The sequence below is a fragment of the Ylistrum balloti genome, unplaced genomic scaffold (genome assembly GCF_031769215.1).
Source record: "Ylistrum balloti isolate Yb309-2 unplaced genomic scaffold, AGI_CSIRO_Ybal_v1 Utg369788, whole genome shotgun sequence".
NCBI classification, from domain to species: Eukaryota; Metazoa; Mollusca; class Bivalvia; order Pectinida; family Pectinidae; genus Ylistrum; species Ylistrum balloti.
The window spans coordinates 400,108-421,455 of NW_026781973.1; the positions used below are offsets into that span (position 1 = coordinate 400,108).

General features: G+C 36.1%; 2 protein-coding genes across 2 annotated transcripts; both read right to left on the reverse strand.

The window, feature by feature from the left end:
• Positions 1-4,349: 4,349 nt before the first annotated feature.
• Positions 4,350-6,846, reverse strand: LOC132544256 (caveolin-2-like). The gene is made up of 2 exons (XM_060207828.1): positions 6,793-6,846; positions 4,350-4,694 (listed from the first exon to the last, which is right to left on the reverse strand). Exons 1-2 carry the CDS (start codon positions 6,844-6,846, stop codon positions 4,350-4,352), a joined length of 399 nt encoding a protein of 132 aa, XP_060063811.1.
• An 8,291-nt stretch (positions 6,847-15,137) lies between these two features.
• LOC132544258 (caveolin-3-like) lies at positions 15,138-21,348 on the reverse strand. Its single transcript, XM_060207829.1, has 2 exons — positions 21,292-21,348; positions 15,138-15,482 (listed from the first exon to the last, which is right to left on the reverse strand). The coding sequence occupies exons 1-2, from the start codon at positions 21,346-21,348 to the stop codon at positions 15,138-15,140; spliced, it is 402 nt and encodes a 133-aa protein (XP_060063812.1).

Consider the following 21,348-nt stretch of genomic DNA (forward strand, 5'->3'; position numbering starts at 1 on the left):
TGAAAGAAACAATCATGTTGATGACCCAAAAGCCAGCCAATGTACTATTCCAATCTTGTGAAATAGTACACGGAAAATACAGCAGTGTGTTCCAAAATGGTAAGGTCTTCTGCTTCATAGAGGAAACCCGTGTTACATGTCACATTCTCAAAGCGAACAAGGTATACCACAGCGGGACCAACAGACAAACTAATGAGCATCATATACGTCCAGCTTCATATCGCTCAAAGAAATATAAGGTTTCTCATTGTTATTACTATGACGACCATAAAACTTCCCTAAGATTTTCAACAGCCCACAACCCTGTTTTATGAGGTTTTCTGTCGACTGACGATTTCTTGTATGAAAATAGTGATATTGAGAACATGCCCTCGAATATCGATTTAACTGCGACATGTAAGCATCATAGGTTGGGAATCCAGGGATGTTGCTATCCAGAAATTCAGAAATGCATATAATTCATCCAGTATTAATTAAATATGTGGATCAGAATGGAGAAAGATGTGAATAAAGGATAGTTAGCTAAGATTATTGAAGTCGTGGGAATGGATGCAACATTACCGAACATTATAGATAACCAGTGCATGGTTATTGGGTATCAAATAATTCCCTCGAGAACGGCGAGTCATAAAGTAATACAGAATGGTACTGCTCACGGATAACTAACTTTAGATAGTAGAATACACGTCTACGTTAATATCTTAGCTCATCATCAGATAGCGAGTTCAAATCGCCTCGTGTCCGTCCGCCCGTCCTTATCAAATCTTGTTTTCGATATTTTAAAGAAGTACTGGACGAATCTTGTGTGTGTACCGCTTGATCCATATCTGTGGCCTTTTTAATTTGGAACTGATCAGTATAGCAGAATTATTGACGGACGGCCATCTTGAATTTTGAAAAAAAAAAGTTTGTTATCACTGTCTCTTGGGCAATAATGGGCGGATCTTTATTAGTTCGATTTGTTGGGATTTCGTTTTCATTGGCTCCTTGTTGTGCCATCCTGATTTTGGGATTTATAATGAAAAAAAGGTCGACAGGTGACCATTTGGATTTGGCCATTAAAGAAGATTATCGCTATTTTTTGTAGGGGAATTTTCAAATTTCATGCAATTAAGAGCAAAAACACAAGAAAGAAAAAGGGAAAAAAAGAAAAAATAGCCAATTTCTAAAAACCAAACGATGGCGGGCGTCAATATCCTTCTGGGATTTTCTTTGTTTAAATGATCAATTTAAATCAAGTTCTCCAACAACCGAATGGCGGAGCTATAACTTTCGGCATCAATTTCGAGATCAAGAAGAGTTTCTTTAATCTTATTGGTGTTTTTAAGACGAACATGACATGTAGATACAACACGAATTACGTCACTTTTATATCATTGTGTAACACAGAAAAGAGGCACACATGATTTTTAATTAGGTCTGATTAGATTTGAATAGATTTAGTTCTGATTTGCAACGGATTGGTGTTGGCAGAATCAACTAGGTGTAACTAAGTTAACTAAAATATAAAACATCTTGATATACTTCCGTCATTGACGGATTTGCTATACAGTCGTGTTGTTATTTCCTTAGATAAGGACATAAATAACATGGTGGATGAGTCGGCGCCCAGTATAAAAAAGACTCACTTGATAGGTCCAAAGTGTACAGAACTGATTATGGGAAAACAGGGTACCCCTAGGATTGTCCTTAAGGACGTTACTAATGTTACATCAAGCCCTGAAAGAATTTTGAACAATTAAAATTCAGAATCGGCAGCACAATTAAAACCGTGCAAAATCTACCTCACAGATTTACATCGGAATTTTTTAACATTTTGAAATAGGGAACAAAACACTGCAAAACTTTCAATATTCTAGTTACTAAAGAGAAATGCATACGACAATTCGTATACTACTAGAAGCTTTGAGTTCTTATATATTATAAAACTACCAACATTGTGTATGGTATGAAGTGTGCTCTGTGTGGTTTGATATATATAATATATATCGTTCAACAGCGAACCGCGGAGAGAATCAATAGCTGTATCGACATTTCGATGAGTGTCCGTATTTTGGAAAAGAATTACCATGGTATAATGACGTAGACAGCTGACAATCTGCTTGGCACGGTTGCACCGTATGGTTGCAATTAACTTCACAAGAAACCATATGAACGTTTTATTGCTGACCCAACTAACTGTTCAACAAAGCCTTTGTCAAAACTACTAACCACCATTCTAAGTACTATCAAATCTGGGTTACAATCTTATTGTGATACACAAGAAGTGGAATAAATAGCATGTGGATTTTTGAGAACTCAAAAGAACTTTTGGCAAATCTTCTAAAAATGTTTCCTTCTATAAGAACTTTTTGTACTCCACTATACACCATTCCAAACTGAAAGAACGCTTTCGTTCTCCTGTTATAAGAGCGTCATTTTTCAAGAAATGTGAACAAAGGTACAAATATATGGGTGTAAACTATAATGAATCGAATTTAGTGAAAAACAATCGTCCATATAAAAGAAGAAATATATAGAGGACGAAATCATAAAAATTATCATGTTTTTGACTAACAACATCTTCATCGAGTTTGATCGTAAGATCTTCCAACAGCCTATTGGCATACCTATGGGACATAACTGTCCCCTCGGTTGGCTAACTGAATATATCGAAGAGCTTATCAAAACAGGCCATAAAGACCTTGCAATGTCGTTTAATGTCATTTTCAGATATATAGATGACGTCTTGTCTTTAGATAAAAAGAAATTTATCGACTACATCTATTGCAGATACCCACCAGAATTGGAAACCAAGGACACGACAGACTTATCTCAATATTGTCCTACAAAGAAACCAACATGAACAGCTTTTCACCAAGCTGTATGTCTTCAATTTCCCCTACTGTGAATTTTTATTTCTGGATAGCAACATTCCTGCATCCACATTCTATGACGTTTACTTGTCACAGTTAATTCGATATTCAAAGACCTGTTCCCGTTATCGCTTTTGTCGTGCATTAAGTCAACTGACGGACAACGTCGGAACACAGGGTTATTAAAAGATGAAGGTTGATGACACTTATGGGGAAATTTTGATGGCCATCATCATCATTCCAACTAGATTTTACTGTAGTTGTTTGGAGAACACCTTGGCATTTGAATTGGAGATGAAAAGGGGTAATAAAAAACTTCTGGATATTGAGTTGAGGGTTTTATAAATATATGTAGTAGATTCTACACTGTGACATACATTGCATAATGTTGATTTTGATTGGCCTAACAAACACTATATGTGATTTGACTTTACATAACATTCACAAATAAAACTGATATCTCTGATTCAGACTTAATGATTTTGTATTTAATGTATGTAACTAACCAGCATTTATGAGAAAATAACCATAATGATTGTAAACGGTAATAACATCGCTGGGATCCACTTCAGTCACGTTCAATGTTTATCTTTCAGTGTAATTCATCGTATCGTAACCGGTACAGTTCAGTGATCCACTTTTCTTGGAAAACTTTCACGGGGGATTTTCTTTCTCGGACCTTTGTATCGTCAATTCTGGTATTTTTTGTCTTCCTGCATATTTTTACAGAAGACCAGGCTCGGACTTTTCGCTGACTCGCTTAGCAAAGCCTGACCCAGTGACAGCAATAAGATATTGATGTTGATTGGCTTCTTTAGACAAAATACAGGAAGGAAGTACCAATCAGATTTATCGACACAAGTTTAATAATGTTTAATCAAGTTTATTATGCTATATAAAATGAGTCAAGTGGTGGATAATGATTGAACTATAATTAATTGTACGTTTTCCGAACCCTCAATTTTTCTATTTGTTTGACAATTTCTGCAGTACGTAAATGGAAATGCTGGTCATACTTATTGAGAAATATTCTATTTCTTTGTGTGATTTATCACTGGACGTGTTTGATGTTCGTTAGTTTGCCAGTGGGTTCTGTTGTTGTAGGCGTTGTCCGCATTTGAGCACGTGACTTAACTTACTTAAACCAAGGTTTACAGGGCGATAATTATGCAAAAGAAGTTTTCTCTTCCGGAACACCTGGTCTTATTCTTCTTCTACTTTTTCAGGAGTCTCCGTGTAAATCTTTCTTTTTTATGTTTTGCCCTAGTTTTATTAAATTTGAGTTCGGATTACGATCATATTAACATGTTTGTATTTTCTAGGAATTTTTTCCTTAACAATCCTTGTATTATTAACATTAAATTTCGTCAAAGATCATTATTAAGTCTTTACACTTCAGTGTTGTTCTTTCACTGCATCAGATCTGCCGTGTCACGTTAGTTATTCGACAGAACTGGACGTGAAAGACGAAATCACATCAAAAGTTACACAGTGTTAGCCATTGTTTCCATTGTGTTGGACAGAGATACTGGAAAACAGGAGACCGCACGTCTCGCAAACTGGCGCGAGAATACAACCAACGAGATTTCCGACAAACTTCTGCAAGGCGCTACAGTTGATGACAAAGAGTTTCAACGCAGGAGTCAAACACCAGACATGTTCAAACGCCACACACGCGAACTGGAATCCCCAGAAAAAAGCCGCACAGAGTCCACAGAAAACAGCCAGGAAGTTATAGCAACAGTTCTTACTGCATGAAAAGCATTGCTGTGAGGTTTTCCAGACACAGTCGACGCTCTGTATGTCATAACTCTCAGCAAATACATCCTCGAAATTAGCCTAATGTTAGATAAAAACAGCAATGATGAAAAAAATCACAAATTAACAAATTATTTTGACAAATCATCAATGTTGATGAATTTTGAAAATATCAAAATTTGATGTGATTTAAACACTCTCCATTTTTCTTGTCTTTTTCCTCTTCTGCTTCAGCGAACAGGCTGAAGCAAACGATAAAAAAGGTTTAACACATACATGTAGCTATTTCACTATTGGTAAAACTACGTGCTTTTGAACTTGATCTTGTTAGAGATTTTAATCATTTGACAATACAGTAAAGCCATATAATTTCTTAATCGATAAATAATTCTATTAAATCTGGTCAACATATCTATGAACGAACTCTTACACTCGCCCCATACATCAAAGCTGGTAGATTGTACTGACGAACTCTTACACTCGCCCCATACATCAAAGCTGGTAGATTGTACTGACGAACTCTTACACTCGCCCCATACATCAAAGCTGGTAGATTGTACTGACGAACCCTTACACTCGCCCCATACATCAAAGTTGGTAGATTGTACTGACGAACCCTTACACTCGGACCCATACATCAAAGCTGGTAGATTGTACTGACGAACTCTTACACTCGGACCCATACATTAAAGCTGGTAGATTGTACTGACGAACCCTTACACTCGCCCCATACATTAAAGCTGGTAGATTGTACTGACGAACCCTTACACTCGCCCCATACATCAAAGCTGGTAGATTGTACTGACGAACTCTTACACTCGCCCCATACATCAAAGCTGGTAGATTGTACTGACGAACTCTTACACTCGCCCCATACATCAAAGCTGGTAGATTGTACTGACGAACCCTTACACTCGCCCCATACATTAAAGCTGGTAGATTGTACTGACGAACCCTTACACTCGCCCCATACATTAAAGCTGGTAGATTGTACTGACGAACCCTTACACTCGGACCCATACATTAAAGCTGGTAGATTGTACTGACGAACCCTTACACTCGCCCCATACATTAAAGCTGGTAGATTGTACTGACGAACTCTTACACTCGGGACCATACATTAAAGCTGGTAGATTGTACTGACGAACCCTTACACTCGCCCCATACATTAAAGCTGGTAGATTGTACTGACGAACCCTTACACTCGGGACCATACATTAAAGCTGGTAGATTGTACTGACGAACTCTTACACTCGGGACCATACATTAAAGCTGGTAGATTGTACTGACGAACCCTTACACTCGCCCCATACATTAAAGCTGGTAGATTGTACTGACGAACCCTTACACTCGGGACCATACATTAAAGCTGGTAGATTGTACTGACGAACCCTTACACTCGCCCCATACATTAAAGCTGGTAGATTGTACTGACGAACTCTTACACTCGCCCCCACTAACCTGTAACTAAACCTGACATTTTACCATCACCTTGCAGTGACTTAACCTAACACGTTACCACCACTAACCTGTAACTACACCAGACACGTTACCACCACTAACCTATAAGTGAACCAGACACGTTACCACCACTAACCTGTAACTAAACCTGACACGTTACCACCACTAACCTGTAACTAAACCTGACACGTTACCACCACTAACCTGTAACTAAACCTGACATTTTACCATCACCTTACAGTAACTTTACCTAGCATTACCACCACTAACCTGTAACTAAACCTAACACGTTACCACCACTAACCTGTAACTAAACCTGACACGTTACCACCACTAACCTGTAACTAAACCTGACACCTTGCAGTAACTTTACCTAACATTACCACCACTAACCTGTAACTAAACCTGACATTTTACCATCACCTTGCAGTAACTTAACCTAACACGTTACCACCACTAACCTGTAACTAAACCTGACATCTTACCACCGCTAACTTTAGGTATTATATGCATTTGCACAGGTAATCTGTACGAGTGTCTGACTCTTAACAATAACTTTATGGTGATCCGCCATTAGAACCCAGTCTATAATTCATAGATTATCGAATAAAAAACAATTAATTTCGTAGATGAAAAATTTTTATCATGTTTTATCATCTGCAAATAATGACTAATTTTGAAAACTTAAGTACTGAGATTAAATATTGTAGTCCCTCACCTGTATATGTACGTTGACACCATTAGGGTCCCGGTCTTGCTTGGGGGAGGCCATTGTTATTCAACTCTTATTTTGTAAACTTTTGATAAGTATATACCTGTAAAGGTAAGTAATCTATGGAAGATGTTAACATAGATATCACCTTTTTGGAGAGTATTTTACTTGTACTGAAATATGTAAACAGGAACTGTATACATCGATCATTGTAATTGATTAAATACCCCACAACTTCTTACTAGTCCTACTCTTTGACAAGAATTACAACTTAGGACGGAATGTTGAGATTTCTTCCTTATTTTGTACACGTACCATTGCAATCAATTGGTTTCAATGTACTAAAAAAAGAATCCAAGCTCCCAGCGTGTGAGATTTCCATGTCGTGTGGTCGAATTGTTTTATTTGAGTTGACAAAATAAAATCGATATATCTTATACATTTTGTATATTACCATGTCATGATCAACATTTCATAACACAGTAAATATTACCGGGTTGTTTGATTGCAGTAATAAAATATCTGTGATAGCCTAACAACACTCGAGGTTCTTCAGATTTAAAACTCTCAATACCTTTCTTGAGAGTGAGGTGAAAACACAAGTGGAAGGTATTGAAACCTTGTTTTTAACGTGCAACACTTGCAATTGAAGTGTTTCCAGTTAAAAATTAAAAAAAAAAAGATAAAATCGGCCGAAGAACTACAGGCACATGCTCGGTGATGAGGTTTTTTTTCTCAGTTACATAATGGGGTAGATGGACAGGTGTTTATCTGGGGGTACGCATTACATTGTATCTATATACATATCAGCTTATTAAGGTAACAGGTACTTGTTGGTCACACCGAGGTAGAAGCGGGAGGTTACACGCCATGCCTCTTTAGATTTTTTATCGTTATTTATCTAAAATATCTGAAAAATAATTTGTATTTCAAGTTTTCACGTTCATGATATCAGTGGGTTTCTGGACGTTTTTTTACCAAATACGTTATCGATTCTCAATAAACATGTATCATGGTGTCAGATTGATATTATATCACCAAAGTTTAAACGACAGTCTACATTAAAGAAAAGTCAATACACACCATGACTAAAATGTATGTAACGTGTTTAGATTCATCAAAGGTTGAATAGAAACAAGTTCGTTATTATATAGTATCACTGGTGTTTCGCGTTTTATCATTTTGGAGCTTGTTCACCACCCAATTTGGCTTTGGCATCAATTTCTACCAAATCTTTCTTACGAGTCTTACCGATTCTCATTTTCTATTTATCACTTGTTCTGGAAAATCTGCTGTATAGCTGTGCGAAGTCGATTCTCATGTAAAAATGGAATGACATTTTCGTCAGTACTTTCAGGTATAATGTGTAATTTTGTTTATTCTACTTCAGGCTGTAACCGACATCTGGGAATGTACACGTTACCAATGCCTTAGACAATACAATAACAGCTACAGTAAACCACGCCCCCCCTTTTTTTTTTATCTAGAACTGTTCAGTAATTGTAATGTACTAAACGTATTATATGAATTAACAGTAAAATATATGGAAACAGACATATAGACGATTTCAGATCTCTATCCTGATTGGTTAAAAAAGTGACCATATTAAGATCAAGGTCTTCAAATGATATTGTGTTTGTCCCTATCTATAAATGGCATTTGATTGGTCTAGCTCTACTGATGACGTCATGTTATTAATCTGGATAGAAATAGACCACATATAAAGTATAATGTGTTTCATCAATGGTACATTAATTGTATTTGATAAAAGGTTGAGTCGATTTCGTTTGGATTTCTAAATTTATAAAACAGTTTTATCCATAAAATGTATTTACGTTTTCAGAACCGTCATTGTTGATAATAGTTCGGCTCATAAGACACTTTTGTGTTATAAGACGGTTTTCAGAACCGTCATTGTTGATAATATTTTGTATCATAAGACACTTTTGTGTTCAAGACGGTTTTTAAAACCGTCATTGTTGATAATATTTTGTATCATAAGACACTTTTGTGTTATAAGACGGTTTTCAGAACCGTCATTGTTGATAATATTTTGTATCATAAGACACTTTTGTGTTATAAGACGGTTTTCAGAACCGTCATTGTTGATAATATTTTGTATCATAAGACACTTTTGTGTTATAAGACGGTTTTCAGAACCGTCATTATTGATAATATTCTGTGTCATAAGACACTTTTGTGTTATAAGACGGTTTTCAGAACCGTCATTGTTGATAATATTTTGTATCATAAGACACTTTTGTGATAAAAGACGGTTTTCAGAACCGTCATTCTTGATAATATTTTGTATCATAAGACACTTTTGTGTTATAAGACGGTTTTCAGAACCGTCATTGTTGATAATATTTTGTATCATAAGACACTTTTGTGTTATAAGACGGTTTTCAGAACCGTCATTGTTGATAATATTTTGTATCATAAGACACTTTTGTGTTATAAGACGGTTTTCAGAACCGTCATTGTTGATAATATTTTGTATCATAAGACACTTTTGTGTTATAAGACGGTTTTCAGAACCGTCATTGTTGATGATATTCTGTATCATAAAACACTTTTGTATTTTAAGACACAGCTTGAAGGTGATACAATACAATAAAAGATAAATCATTGTCCTCTAAAACATAGATATAACAATCAACCATTGCCTTATACCCTGTTTATTTAGGACGTCAATAAAGTTTTGTATTTATTATTTATTGCGTACGAACTTGTCCGCTGTGTTTCTTACGTCAACGAGCATTAACTGTTGTACAACATCAAATGTAGGAATGCTTACATACACTTACTGACCTGAATATCTTCTTGTTAACTGATACTGATATCAACCGAGACCAATTATTGTAAAACATGGTTATTAAACCAATAAAATCACAGATTAATGTGCTGTTAATTTCATGGTGATTTTTTTATGAAATTAGTTGCGCCAGTCTATCGCCACATTATCAATGACGTCATATATATCCAAAATAATGATGGCAAAAATGATATATGACCTACGCATGAGTTTCAATTTGCATACCAGATATGGACCCTCCAATCCTTCCAATAAAAAAACACATCTATTCGACCACATTTCATATTTATATCGATTTGGTTAAAATCGTTTTCTTTTCCCCTATTTTATGTGAGGTTTAAGCAATGAGTCCCTGATATGTTTCTTGGCTCTAACAGTGTATGGTTACCTGTTAGCTCACTTTTGGTGTTATAACAGACCGTTCCATATCGTTAATATTGTAATTGACTGACTAGCATGCCTGTATCACAACTTAATTCTTACTTTCATTCTAAAATACAGCAGTTAAACTTGTAACTGACAGAATGGGAGATACCACAGAAGAGAGGTTTGCCACCCATAAGTATACAGGACTGTACAAAAAGCTCACAACTGAATCACATCTTGCGATACAAAAAAATAATCAGATAGAGTAAAGCCAAACAATGAATTAAAGTGTATCACACAGCTGTTTCGTCCTTCAAGGAGTCGTCAGTGATGCTAACACCCTGAATGTTAAACCTAGGAAGCGACTGATGAGGAAAAGTGATCGAACTTTATGTCAAAATCTTGATGGGGAGGTGAACTAGCCCCGTAATTCAATAAATTTCGTGATTTCTATCTAATTCATGTGATCATTTCAAAAGAACATCAAGTTGACGTATAAATTCTTATCATAACGTACATTACGACAGTTTTGTTTATTGATGTTTTTTTTAAACATGTAAGGACGCCATGTTCCTATTTAAATGCCATATGTAAGCCCAATTTCCACATGTGACAACACAAAATTTCGAAAAACAGATTGATTTATCTCCCTTCCCACATGTAAACTATGTCCGCTGACTGAAAAAAAATCTACGGCTCATCAAGCCTTTCAAAAGTATATACTGATATCATTCTTAGTGTATTCATGTCTAATCTATTTATATGGTATCTATACACAACATAGATAACAATACAACATAAATAACAATACAACATAAATAACAATACAACATAAATAACATGAAAACAATAAGAATTACTATATAATTGATCAACATTTGACACGCCGTAGAAATCACGGATCAAAGCGATTGCACCTCTATATACAACGCTCATTTGTAGTTCAACAGAGACGACGATAAGGTTTCCTTTGTACAATGGAAACTTCGATGAAACTTCTGTTGAGAGGAGTGAGCTCACAAGGAAATCAACCAACAACCGATTATAAGAGTTGTAGCAAAATTTGAAAACTACATGATTCTGTTTGTCATTTGTGAAAACATAATGAGGAGGAGAGAGACGGGAGGGGGTGTGAGTATTTCATATACATCAAAAAAATGTCCTGTGGTCGGAATGTCGTACCTATTACATCTGTGACATAACTAGTCTTAAAGATAAACGATATATTATCTAAATAAGCTTCAACATAATAATAACCCAAACTCACATTCTAGTAAGTGTCACATTGTCGAATGATTACAATCATGATGATGAAAATAGGTCCTTAAACATTGAATCTGCGATATGTAAACACCTAAGGTTGGGAATGCGGGGGTGTTGCTATCCAGAAATAGAAAATTCACAATAGGGAAATGGAAATCATCACGCTTATCATACAGCTTCGTGGAAAGCTGTACATGTTTGTTGGGTCTGTAGGATGGAGATGGTCAATAAATTTCTTTTTATTTAATTTATCGCGCAAGCTTACTTCTTATTTGCATACAGTAAATGTTTTATTGTTTGCATACAAGGATCAACTTATTGAACGCCTTATCTGTAGACACAATAACACACCTGTCATGCAAATCTTGAAGTGTTGATTTAACACCAGGATCGCAGAAGGCAAGAATAGATATCGTTTTATGAAAGTAACACTATTAAGGGTCCACAGGCAATGGAGGCAAACTGTATTTCAGATTTTTTAAATGTATTTCACAAACATCGAGACATTCCATTCTGATCTCCCAAATCAGAGTTACTGCCCTTAGTTTTACTCTGTCAGATGGTATAGCTATAAGCTTGACAGTCGATGGGGGCAGACATACATAACACTGTTACACGGATGGAATAGAAGGGCTTTTGTATATTCTGAGTGTTCGGAACGAGTAAACACACACAAATATTTTCCGTGTTTTTCAGCTTTGACACATTTGTAAAACATCCAACAACAAACAACAAACACTTCCAAGCAGAGTAAATAGTCATTAACTTTTGAAATTACTTCACTATGACGAATGACATACCGACCGTAACCATCCTGGTTACATGTATTTTGTGTACTATTACTGTTTTGAAGCCATCCGTGTTGAAGTTGAGTTGAGAGAACAACAGTTTAGATATTACTTTGAGAAACGTTTGGTTAAAGTCACTTCATAAATTCATTCTGTACGATGGAACCTTGCCAAGCTTTAAATTAAAAAGCCAGTAGAAATCTTCAGACGTGTAGTTAACAGGACAGTGTTCCCTTCTCAATCTGCCAGTCCTTATGACCCTTTCGTGCTCTTTATGGCCTCTATAACATTTCTTTGTTTTATAAGAGTAATGAATTCTATATGGCTAGAGGAGTTAGATATACCGAGAGATAAATTAACCTTTCTTAAATGAATTCGTTATTTTCTTTGTACATTAAAATTTTTCAGCCTTACAATCTGTGAATGTGTTTATCATTAGAAATTGGTCACTGTGCCACGCCGAAGACTTTTGATTGTATCACATGCTCTAAATAACAGGTCCGACAGAAGTTTCAATTTTATGTGAGATTTCAGAAATGAGTCTCACCTTTACATAACACACATGAAAGGAAAGGAATTTAATGTTCTGTTTATCACATCATTTTTGCAGGCATTCGGAAAAACAGCTTTCTATTAGATCGATATAAAATCTAATTTGAGGTTTGTTTAGCTTTGGTAACGCCATAATAAGCAGGGAAGTTATGACGTCACACTTGAAAAAAACATATCCCCAAACCGAAAGCCCTATCGTGTCCATCTTTATTATGATGTAGACAACAGGTGTGTTGATTTGCAAATGATGACCACAGGTAAGATATATTATTTCAGGGTATGTATCTTATTCACGTATTAAATAACAGAAGGACTTGTATAATTATGTAATAATGTAGTATGTCAATATCATGTTACTGGTAAAATTTTAGCGCGATGGACCTTCTGAACGCCCCGTATGAGGATCTTACCTGTAAAATGTAGACTGGTATCCGTGACGTCATCGTTGACTAGGGCCACGTCACAATACTAAAGATATTTGTTACGGTTAGATTCATATCAGAATATCTTAGTGATTAAAGATATTACACACAGTAGGAATCTGACAAGTAAAGCAATCGGTGTCATGTGGATGATTAATGTGTTAGCATCAGATCTAAATATCATGATGGCTTAATCAATGTTATACTGTGAACAAACTGCAGGCTGTTCCATTTTATTGTCGGATATAAGTGTAAAAATGTATTATAGGATGGAGAGAACTTTTATATAGACATAAGCTAGATGTTCAATCCGATTGCTTGCCAATATTTGCTGAAATATAATGAAAATTGTCCTTTATCATGATTATAATCCCATACCAGGTTTGCAACAATTCACCAAACACGTTCGGACAAGAGACCAGTATACTTATATTGATAAATGACTTCCATTTATTGATTTGTGAATTTAAAAGTTGGTGCGTGTGCCCTCAAAAGCTTACCAGGAGTTTTATAATTTTGATTTTGAATGTGTTGATAACATTGTAGAGTCGTCTTGTAATTTCTGTCTCGGCACATGTGTTCTGTAAACTAGCAACACGAGTTTCACATTATATTAACCTACGTGATATAGCGGATATATGTTTCTATCTATTGTGAAGGTTTTGAATACACGATCTTGTCTCTTTACAAGAAAAGGATTCTGTAATGCAATATTTATCACGTTAATACGACAGTCTAAATATCAGAAGACAACATACGTGTTGAGTTGTGTGTTGTGAGGAGGCTCGCTTGCAAGGTGCTACCTTGGGTGAGAGGTGTTTGGGAAACTTTGGCTATCGCCATTACCGTGCCTGAAATATATCAGGCAGTGGTGGGGGTCTTCTTTTTCAGTAAAGACACAATTGGTAATTGAATAATTTTAATAAACGATATGGAGTTAATGAATTTTCGAAACAATTACACATGATAACAGGCTGGTCATAAATTAGAAAGCTTTGGTATCACTCACCGTGTAATATACCGATGTTTTCCTTTTCATCATATGAGGTCCTTAAAGAATACATGTATAGAAAACACTAAGGGTTTTTGTAAGATCTATATAGGACGAACCCCATTACCTATTCTAATGTACAAAGGTTCATGATAAGAGAGAAAGTTCTACATTTCTATTACTGAGAAAATCTATGTATACATTATGTACCTAAGATTCTATCGGATTGCTGCGAAAGTCATTAAGTAAATTTTATCTTCTGTTGAATAACGTGCAAAAGTTATTGTGAAATATTTCCTATTCAATCAAAACAATATATATGACGTATTACATGCATTGATCTATGTTATCATCCTATCTCATGTTATGTATTTTAATGTTTCTTAGGAAACCAAACCAAGTGAAACAAACGGAAGATTTTCTGCTAATAAAACGCACACATTGTATTTAACCAGACTTAAATGTATTTATTTTTCGATAGATTGTTAACAATAACAGCGTATCTAGGATATCAACGACAAGTCACGTGTGAGACAACAGAGAGTTTACATTTGCAAGATACGAAGTACTTTCTTCAGTGTTGTTGTTGTTGTTTTTTATCTGGCTTGAAAGAGAGTATTAAACCTACTTAATGGAATCCAGATATACAAGTGTTATAGGCGTGTAACATAATGAATGTCTACATCATGTTATATGTTTTGGAGAGAGAGAATCGTCCTTCGTATAGAATCGAAGTTGAAGGTATTGCGTTTTCTCTGTCCATGTTTGCATGATTTATATTGACGTTGCATGAATGAATATTTTGTAACCTGGTAAGTCCTGTTTAGATACAAGTATTCTGTTCTATCATTACTAAATATCTGAATTATGGTACTAATGCACCTCCCTGTCTAGAGTTTGACATCAGTGACAAGTCCTTCAATGACGAAACATAATGCAGTTTTATTCATTCCTTAGCTCGACAGTATCTAACTCTAATTTGTGTGTCGTGTTTGCAATCATCTGGAAACAACAGCAATCACTCTTTAACCTAGACTTTATAAAAGACAGACAAAGTCGTGTTTAGTGTAACTTGTGAACGTATAAGTTTGTAAACACATAATTTAGGAACACTAGTTTTATTGACTGTCCTCATTGAGTGAACAACGATATTGTCACCCTTTGCTTCCACTGTGCTGGATGGAGATGTTGGAAAACATGAGACCACAAGTCTCGCAAAGTGGCGCGAGAATACAACCAACGAGATTTCCGACACACTTCTGCAAGGCGCTACAGTTGATGACAAAGAGTTTCAACGCAGGAGTCAAACACCAGACATGTTCAAACGCCACACACGCGAACTGGAATCCCCAGAAAAAGGCTGCACAGAGTCCACAGAAAACAGCCAGGAAGTTATAGCAACAGTTCTTACTGCATGAAAAGCATTGCTGTGAGGTTTCCCAGACACAGTCGAAACTCTGGGTTCCATCGCTTTCCGCAAACACATCTTCAAAGTCAGCCTAGAAAAGAGCACCAATATATCGCTAATGATATCACATTTACGTAAATCTTCCATAAAGCTTACTTACAGTGGATTCATCACGTTTAGTTTACACAGACAAAGCATGTTACATTGCAGTGTACCTAAAACATATCTCAAATCAAAATAAATATATAGAAAGCAATTTGCAAGATCAGCTACTTTGACAAACCTTAGGAATCAGTCGTGACAACGACATCATTGCTACACATTCTATTTCCGTGTTGGACATGAAGTTCTATGTATTTGTGTGCCTGGTGGCTCCGTTGCTCTTTCCTTATTCTCACCTGAGAACGTAATCTGATTTATTTGGAGTGACCAAGGCTCGCATGTTTTCGACGATGAAGCAGAAGACACTTACTCTTCGGGAATAAATGGTCTTATTCTCTTGTATCATTTCAGATGTCTCCATGTGAATCCATCTTTTGTTCTTATTTTGCACTCGTGTCATCGAATTTCAGTTTGAATTCAGATTATGTTGATATAAGTATTTCTGTCTTGCTTTTAATTTATCATAAGTCGACAGTGAAGCAGAAGACACTTATCCTTCCGAAACACCTGGTCTTATTCTCCTTTTTCATGAGTCTTTACGTCTTTATTTTGACGATGTTTATTCCCTATTTTAGTTTGAATAAAGATTCTGTTGACATGTCGATATTTTCTTTCTTCATTTTGAATTATACAAATTATCTAAACAAGATAAGTAGTATCAAAAGACGTCGTACAGGATGACTATTATATACATAATCGATCAGAACTGTTACATGTATGTAAAGAGGAAGACACAATACAGCCTATACATGATAATGTTAATTAGACGTACATTTTAAGCGTATGTCAATATTTCTGCTATCATTTTATAATAATAAAATAAGAAAAAAATAGGATGAATCAACATTTACGTACAGATAGCTTTATTACAGTGGATGTTTACGATACGCTTACTAAACATACTTATGTACACTTAAGTTTCTAGACGCTCGCTAACATGTGTAAGGGTTGGTTTAATCGGATATCTACTGTAGGCGACTGAGTGAGTTAATAGTTTGTAAGATTGTTGAGTGGTCTGTACTTATGTTGATTGAGAGCTGTATATTTACGATATAAACTTCATTCGGGGTTTTGTTTGACTTCAGTTGTGGGTATCGGAGAGCTGAATGGTGATTTTTGGTGTGTAGGTGGTGTATATTGTTTGGGCGGATATAAATGCACGTACTTTTCATGTATCAGGCAGAGAGTGCACACGAAGCAATAGTCCTGCCGCTAACTCTCTCGCCTTTCCACAGTGTCCCGGGTAGGAAACATGTAAAATGATAGGGCATTGTAAATAGCGGAGTACAGATATATTGTAAATAAACTACCTATCACAGACGTATAACCTCTCACTGTTACAGTTGATACAATCTCGCTAACTCACATTTGTATCAACTCTCGCTAACACAGTTGATACAATCACGCTAACTCACAGTGGTATCAACTCTCACTAACACAGGTGATACAACTCTCGCTAACACAGTTGATACAAACTCGCCAACACAGTTGATACAATCTCGCTAACACAGTTGATACAATCTCGCTAACACATTTGTATCAACTCTCGTTAACACAGTTGACACAGACTCGCTAACGCACATTTGTATCATCTCTCGCTAACACAGTTGATACAATCTCGCTAACACAATTGTATCAACTCTCGCTAACACAGTTGATACAATCTCGCTAACACAGTTGATACAATCTCGCTAACACAGTTGATACAAAATCCCTTACTCACATTTGTATCATCTCTCGCTAACACAGATGATACAAACGCGCTAACTCACATTTGTATCAACTCTCGTTAACACAGTTGATACAAACGCGCTAACTCACATTTGTATCAACTCTCGCTAACACAGTTGATACAATCTCGCTAACACAGTTGATACAAACTCCCTAACTCACATTTGTATCATCTCTCGCTAACACAGTTGGTACAATCTTGCTTACTCACATTTCTATTAACTCTCGCTAACACAGTTGATACAATCTCGCTAACTCACATTTGTATCAACTCTCGTTATCATAGTTGGCACAGACTCGCTAACTCACATTTGTATCATCTCTCGCTAACACAGTTGATACAAACTCGCTAACTCACATTTGTATCAACTCTCGCTAACACAGTTGATACAAACGCGCTAACTCACATTTGTATCAACTCTCGCTAACACAGTTGAAACAATCTCGCTAACACAGTTGTATCAACTCTCGCTAACACAGTTGATACAAACTCGATACAACTCTCGCTATCGCTAACTCACATTTGTATCAACTCTCGCTAACACAGTTGATACAAACGCGCTAACTCACATTTGTATCAACTCTCGCTAACACAGTTGATACAAACGCGCTAACTCACATTTGTATCAACTCTCGCTAACACAGTTGATACAAACTAACGCACATTTGTATCAACTCTCGTTAACACAGTTGATACAAACGCGCTAACACAGTTGTATCAACTCTCGCTAACACAGTTGATACAATCTCGCTAACACAGTTGATACAAACGCGCTAACTCACATTTGTATCAACTCTCGCTAACACAGTTGATACAAACTCGCTAACTCACATTTGTATCAACTCTCGCTAACACAGTTGATACAAACGCGCTAACTCACATTTGTATCAACTCTCGCTAACACAGTTGATACAAACTCGCTAACTCACATTTGTATCAACTCTCGCTAACACAGTTGATACAAACGCGCTAACTCACATTTGTATCAACTCTCGCTAACACAGTTGACACAGACTCGCTAACGCACATTTGTATCAACTCTCGTTAACACAGTTGATACAAACGCGCTAACTCACATTTGTATCAACTCTCGCTAACACAGTTGATACAAACTCGCTAACTCACATTTGTATCAACTCTCGCTAACACAGTTGATACAAACGCGCTAACTCACATTTGTATCATCTCTCGCTAACACAGATGATACAAACGCGCTAACTCACATTTGTATCAACTCTCGCTAACACAGTTGTACAATCTCGCTAACACAGTTGAACACACACATTTGTATACTCGCTAACACAGTTGATACAAACGCGCTAACTCACATTTGTATCAACTCTCGCTAACACAGTTGATACAAACTCGCTAACTCACATTTGTATCAACTCTCGTTAACACAGTTGACACAGACTCGCTAACGCACATTTGTATCAACTCTCGTTAACACAGTTGATACAAACTCGCTAACTCACATTTGTATCAACTCTCGTTAACACAGTTGACACCGACTCGCTAACTCACATTTGTATCAACTCTCGTTAACACAGTTGATACAAACGCGCTAACTCACATTTGTATCAACTCTCGCTAACACAGTTGATACAAACTCGCTAACTCACATTTGTATCAACTCTCGCTAACACAGTTGATACAAACTCGCTAACTCACATTTGTATCAACTCTCGTTAACACAGTTGACACAGACTCGCTAACTCACATTTGTATCATCTCTCGCTAACACAGTTGACACAGACTCGCTAACTCACATTTGTGTCACCTCTCGCTAACTCACATTTGTATGAACTCTCGCTAACACAGTTGATACAAACTCGCTAACTCACATTTGTATCAACTCTCGTTAACACAGTTGACACAGACTCGCTAACTCACATTTGTATCAACTCTCGCTAACACAGTTGATACAATCTCGCTAACACAGTTGATACAATCTCGCCAACACAGTTGATTCAAACTCGCCACCACAGTTGATACAATCTCGCTAACACAGTTGATACAAACTCCCTAACTCACATTTGTATCATCTCTCGCTAACACAGTTGATACTCGCTAACTCACATTTGTATCAATCTCTCTAACACAGTTGATACAAACGCGCTAACACAGTTGATACAAACGCGCTAACTCACATTTGTATCAACTCTCGCTAACACAGTTGATACAAACGCGCTAACTCACATTTGTATCAACTCTCGCTAACACAGTTGACACAGACTCGCTAACTCACATTTGTGTCACCTCTCGCTAACTCACATTTGTATGAACTCTCGCTAACACAGTTGATACAAACTCGCTAACTCACATTTGTATCAACTCTCATGTTAAACAGCTAACAGTCTAACAGAATGACCGTAAACTCTCGCAAACACGCTTTAAAAAAGATCATTTTAGTTGGTAGTACTGTGTGTATTTAATCATTTATCCACCACCTGAAACATACTCCTAACCTTACCGTTAACTCATGTTTAGTAGGACTATTACTGAGTATACTGCTAACCTTACCGTTTACTCCTGTTTAGTAATGAGTATACTGCTAACCTTACCGTTTACTCCGTTTAGTAATGAGTATACTGCTAACCTTACCGTTTACTCCTGTTTAGTAATGAGTATACTGCTAACCTTACCGTTTACTCCTGTTTAGTAATGAGTATACTGCTAACCTTACCGTTTACTTCTGTTTAGTAAGACTATTACTGAGTATACTGCTAACCTTACCGTTTACTCCTATTTATTAATGAGTATACTGCTAACCTTACCGTTTACTCCTGTTTAGTAATGAGTATACTGCTAACCTTACCGTTTACTCCTGTTTATTAAGACTATTACTGAGTATACTGCTAAACTTACCGTTTACTCCTGTTTAGTAAGACTATTACTGAGTATAATGCTAACCTTACCGTTTACTACTGTTTAGTAATGAGTATACTGCTAATCTTACCGTTTACTCCTGTTTATTAATGAGTATACTGCTAACCTTACCGTTTACTACTGTTTAGTAAGTATACTGCTAACCTCACCGTTTACTCCTGTTTAGTAATGAGTATACTGCTAACCTTACCGTTTACTCCTTTTTAGTAAGTATACTGCTAACCTTACCGTTTACTCCTGTTTAGTAAGTATACTGCTAACCTCACCGTTTACTCCTGTTTAGTAATGAGTATACTGCTAACCTTACCGTTTACTCCTGTTTAGTAAGTATACTGCTAACCTTACCGTTTACTCCTGTTTAGTAAGTATACTGCTAACCTTACCATTTACTCCTGTTTAGTAAGTATACTGCTAACCTTACCGTTTACTACTGTTTAGTAATGAGTATACTGCTAACCTTACCGTTTACTCATGTTTAGTAAGACCATTACTGAGTATACTGCTAACCTTACCGTTCACTTCTGTTTAGTAAGACCATTACTGACTATACTGCGTCTGTTTGTATATATTTTTCTGACACTATATATGACTGAAACTTTTATGATACCGATAACTGATACAATGTAGAAGAACCAAATCACATCGACTGTTGCTATGTCTAAATCTATGAATCCAGTTATTACTGATAATCTGATATCATATATAAAAAAGTGACGCCCAGTACTGCTAAAACAAGAAACATTATAATGATGCTATTGGTTTTAGATAGTAGTGGTTCTAGTATTCTCAATCTTATAATTTATTTTTATAATATAAAACTGCCATGATTCTAAAAATGTTAATGATTGGTAACGCCACACACCATATATTTCTCTGTAGATATGTCTGAAGTAAATGTTTTGTGAAAATTTTAATTCCTGTATTGAGAATGAAAATGTTAAATACATGTAGTATGTCGTGCATTTAACCAGACCAGACATTACTATATGTATTATTTTTACATGCTATATGCGTATCTCATCAATGTACATTTTATATTTCTTAAATGTTCGAAACTTTGATAAAATATACTTTATCTATGTTATCTATTGTTTTCTATAACTGCGGTTGACCTCACCTGTACGTGGATGTTGATGCCGTTTGGATCTCTGTCTTGTTTGGGATGATGGTTCAT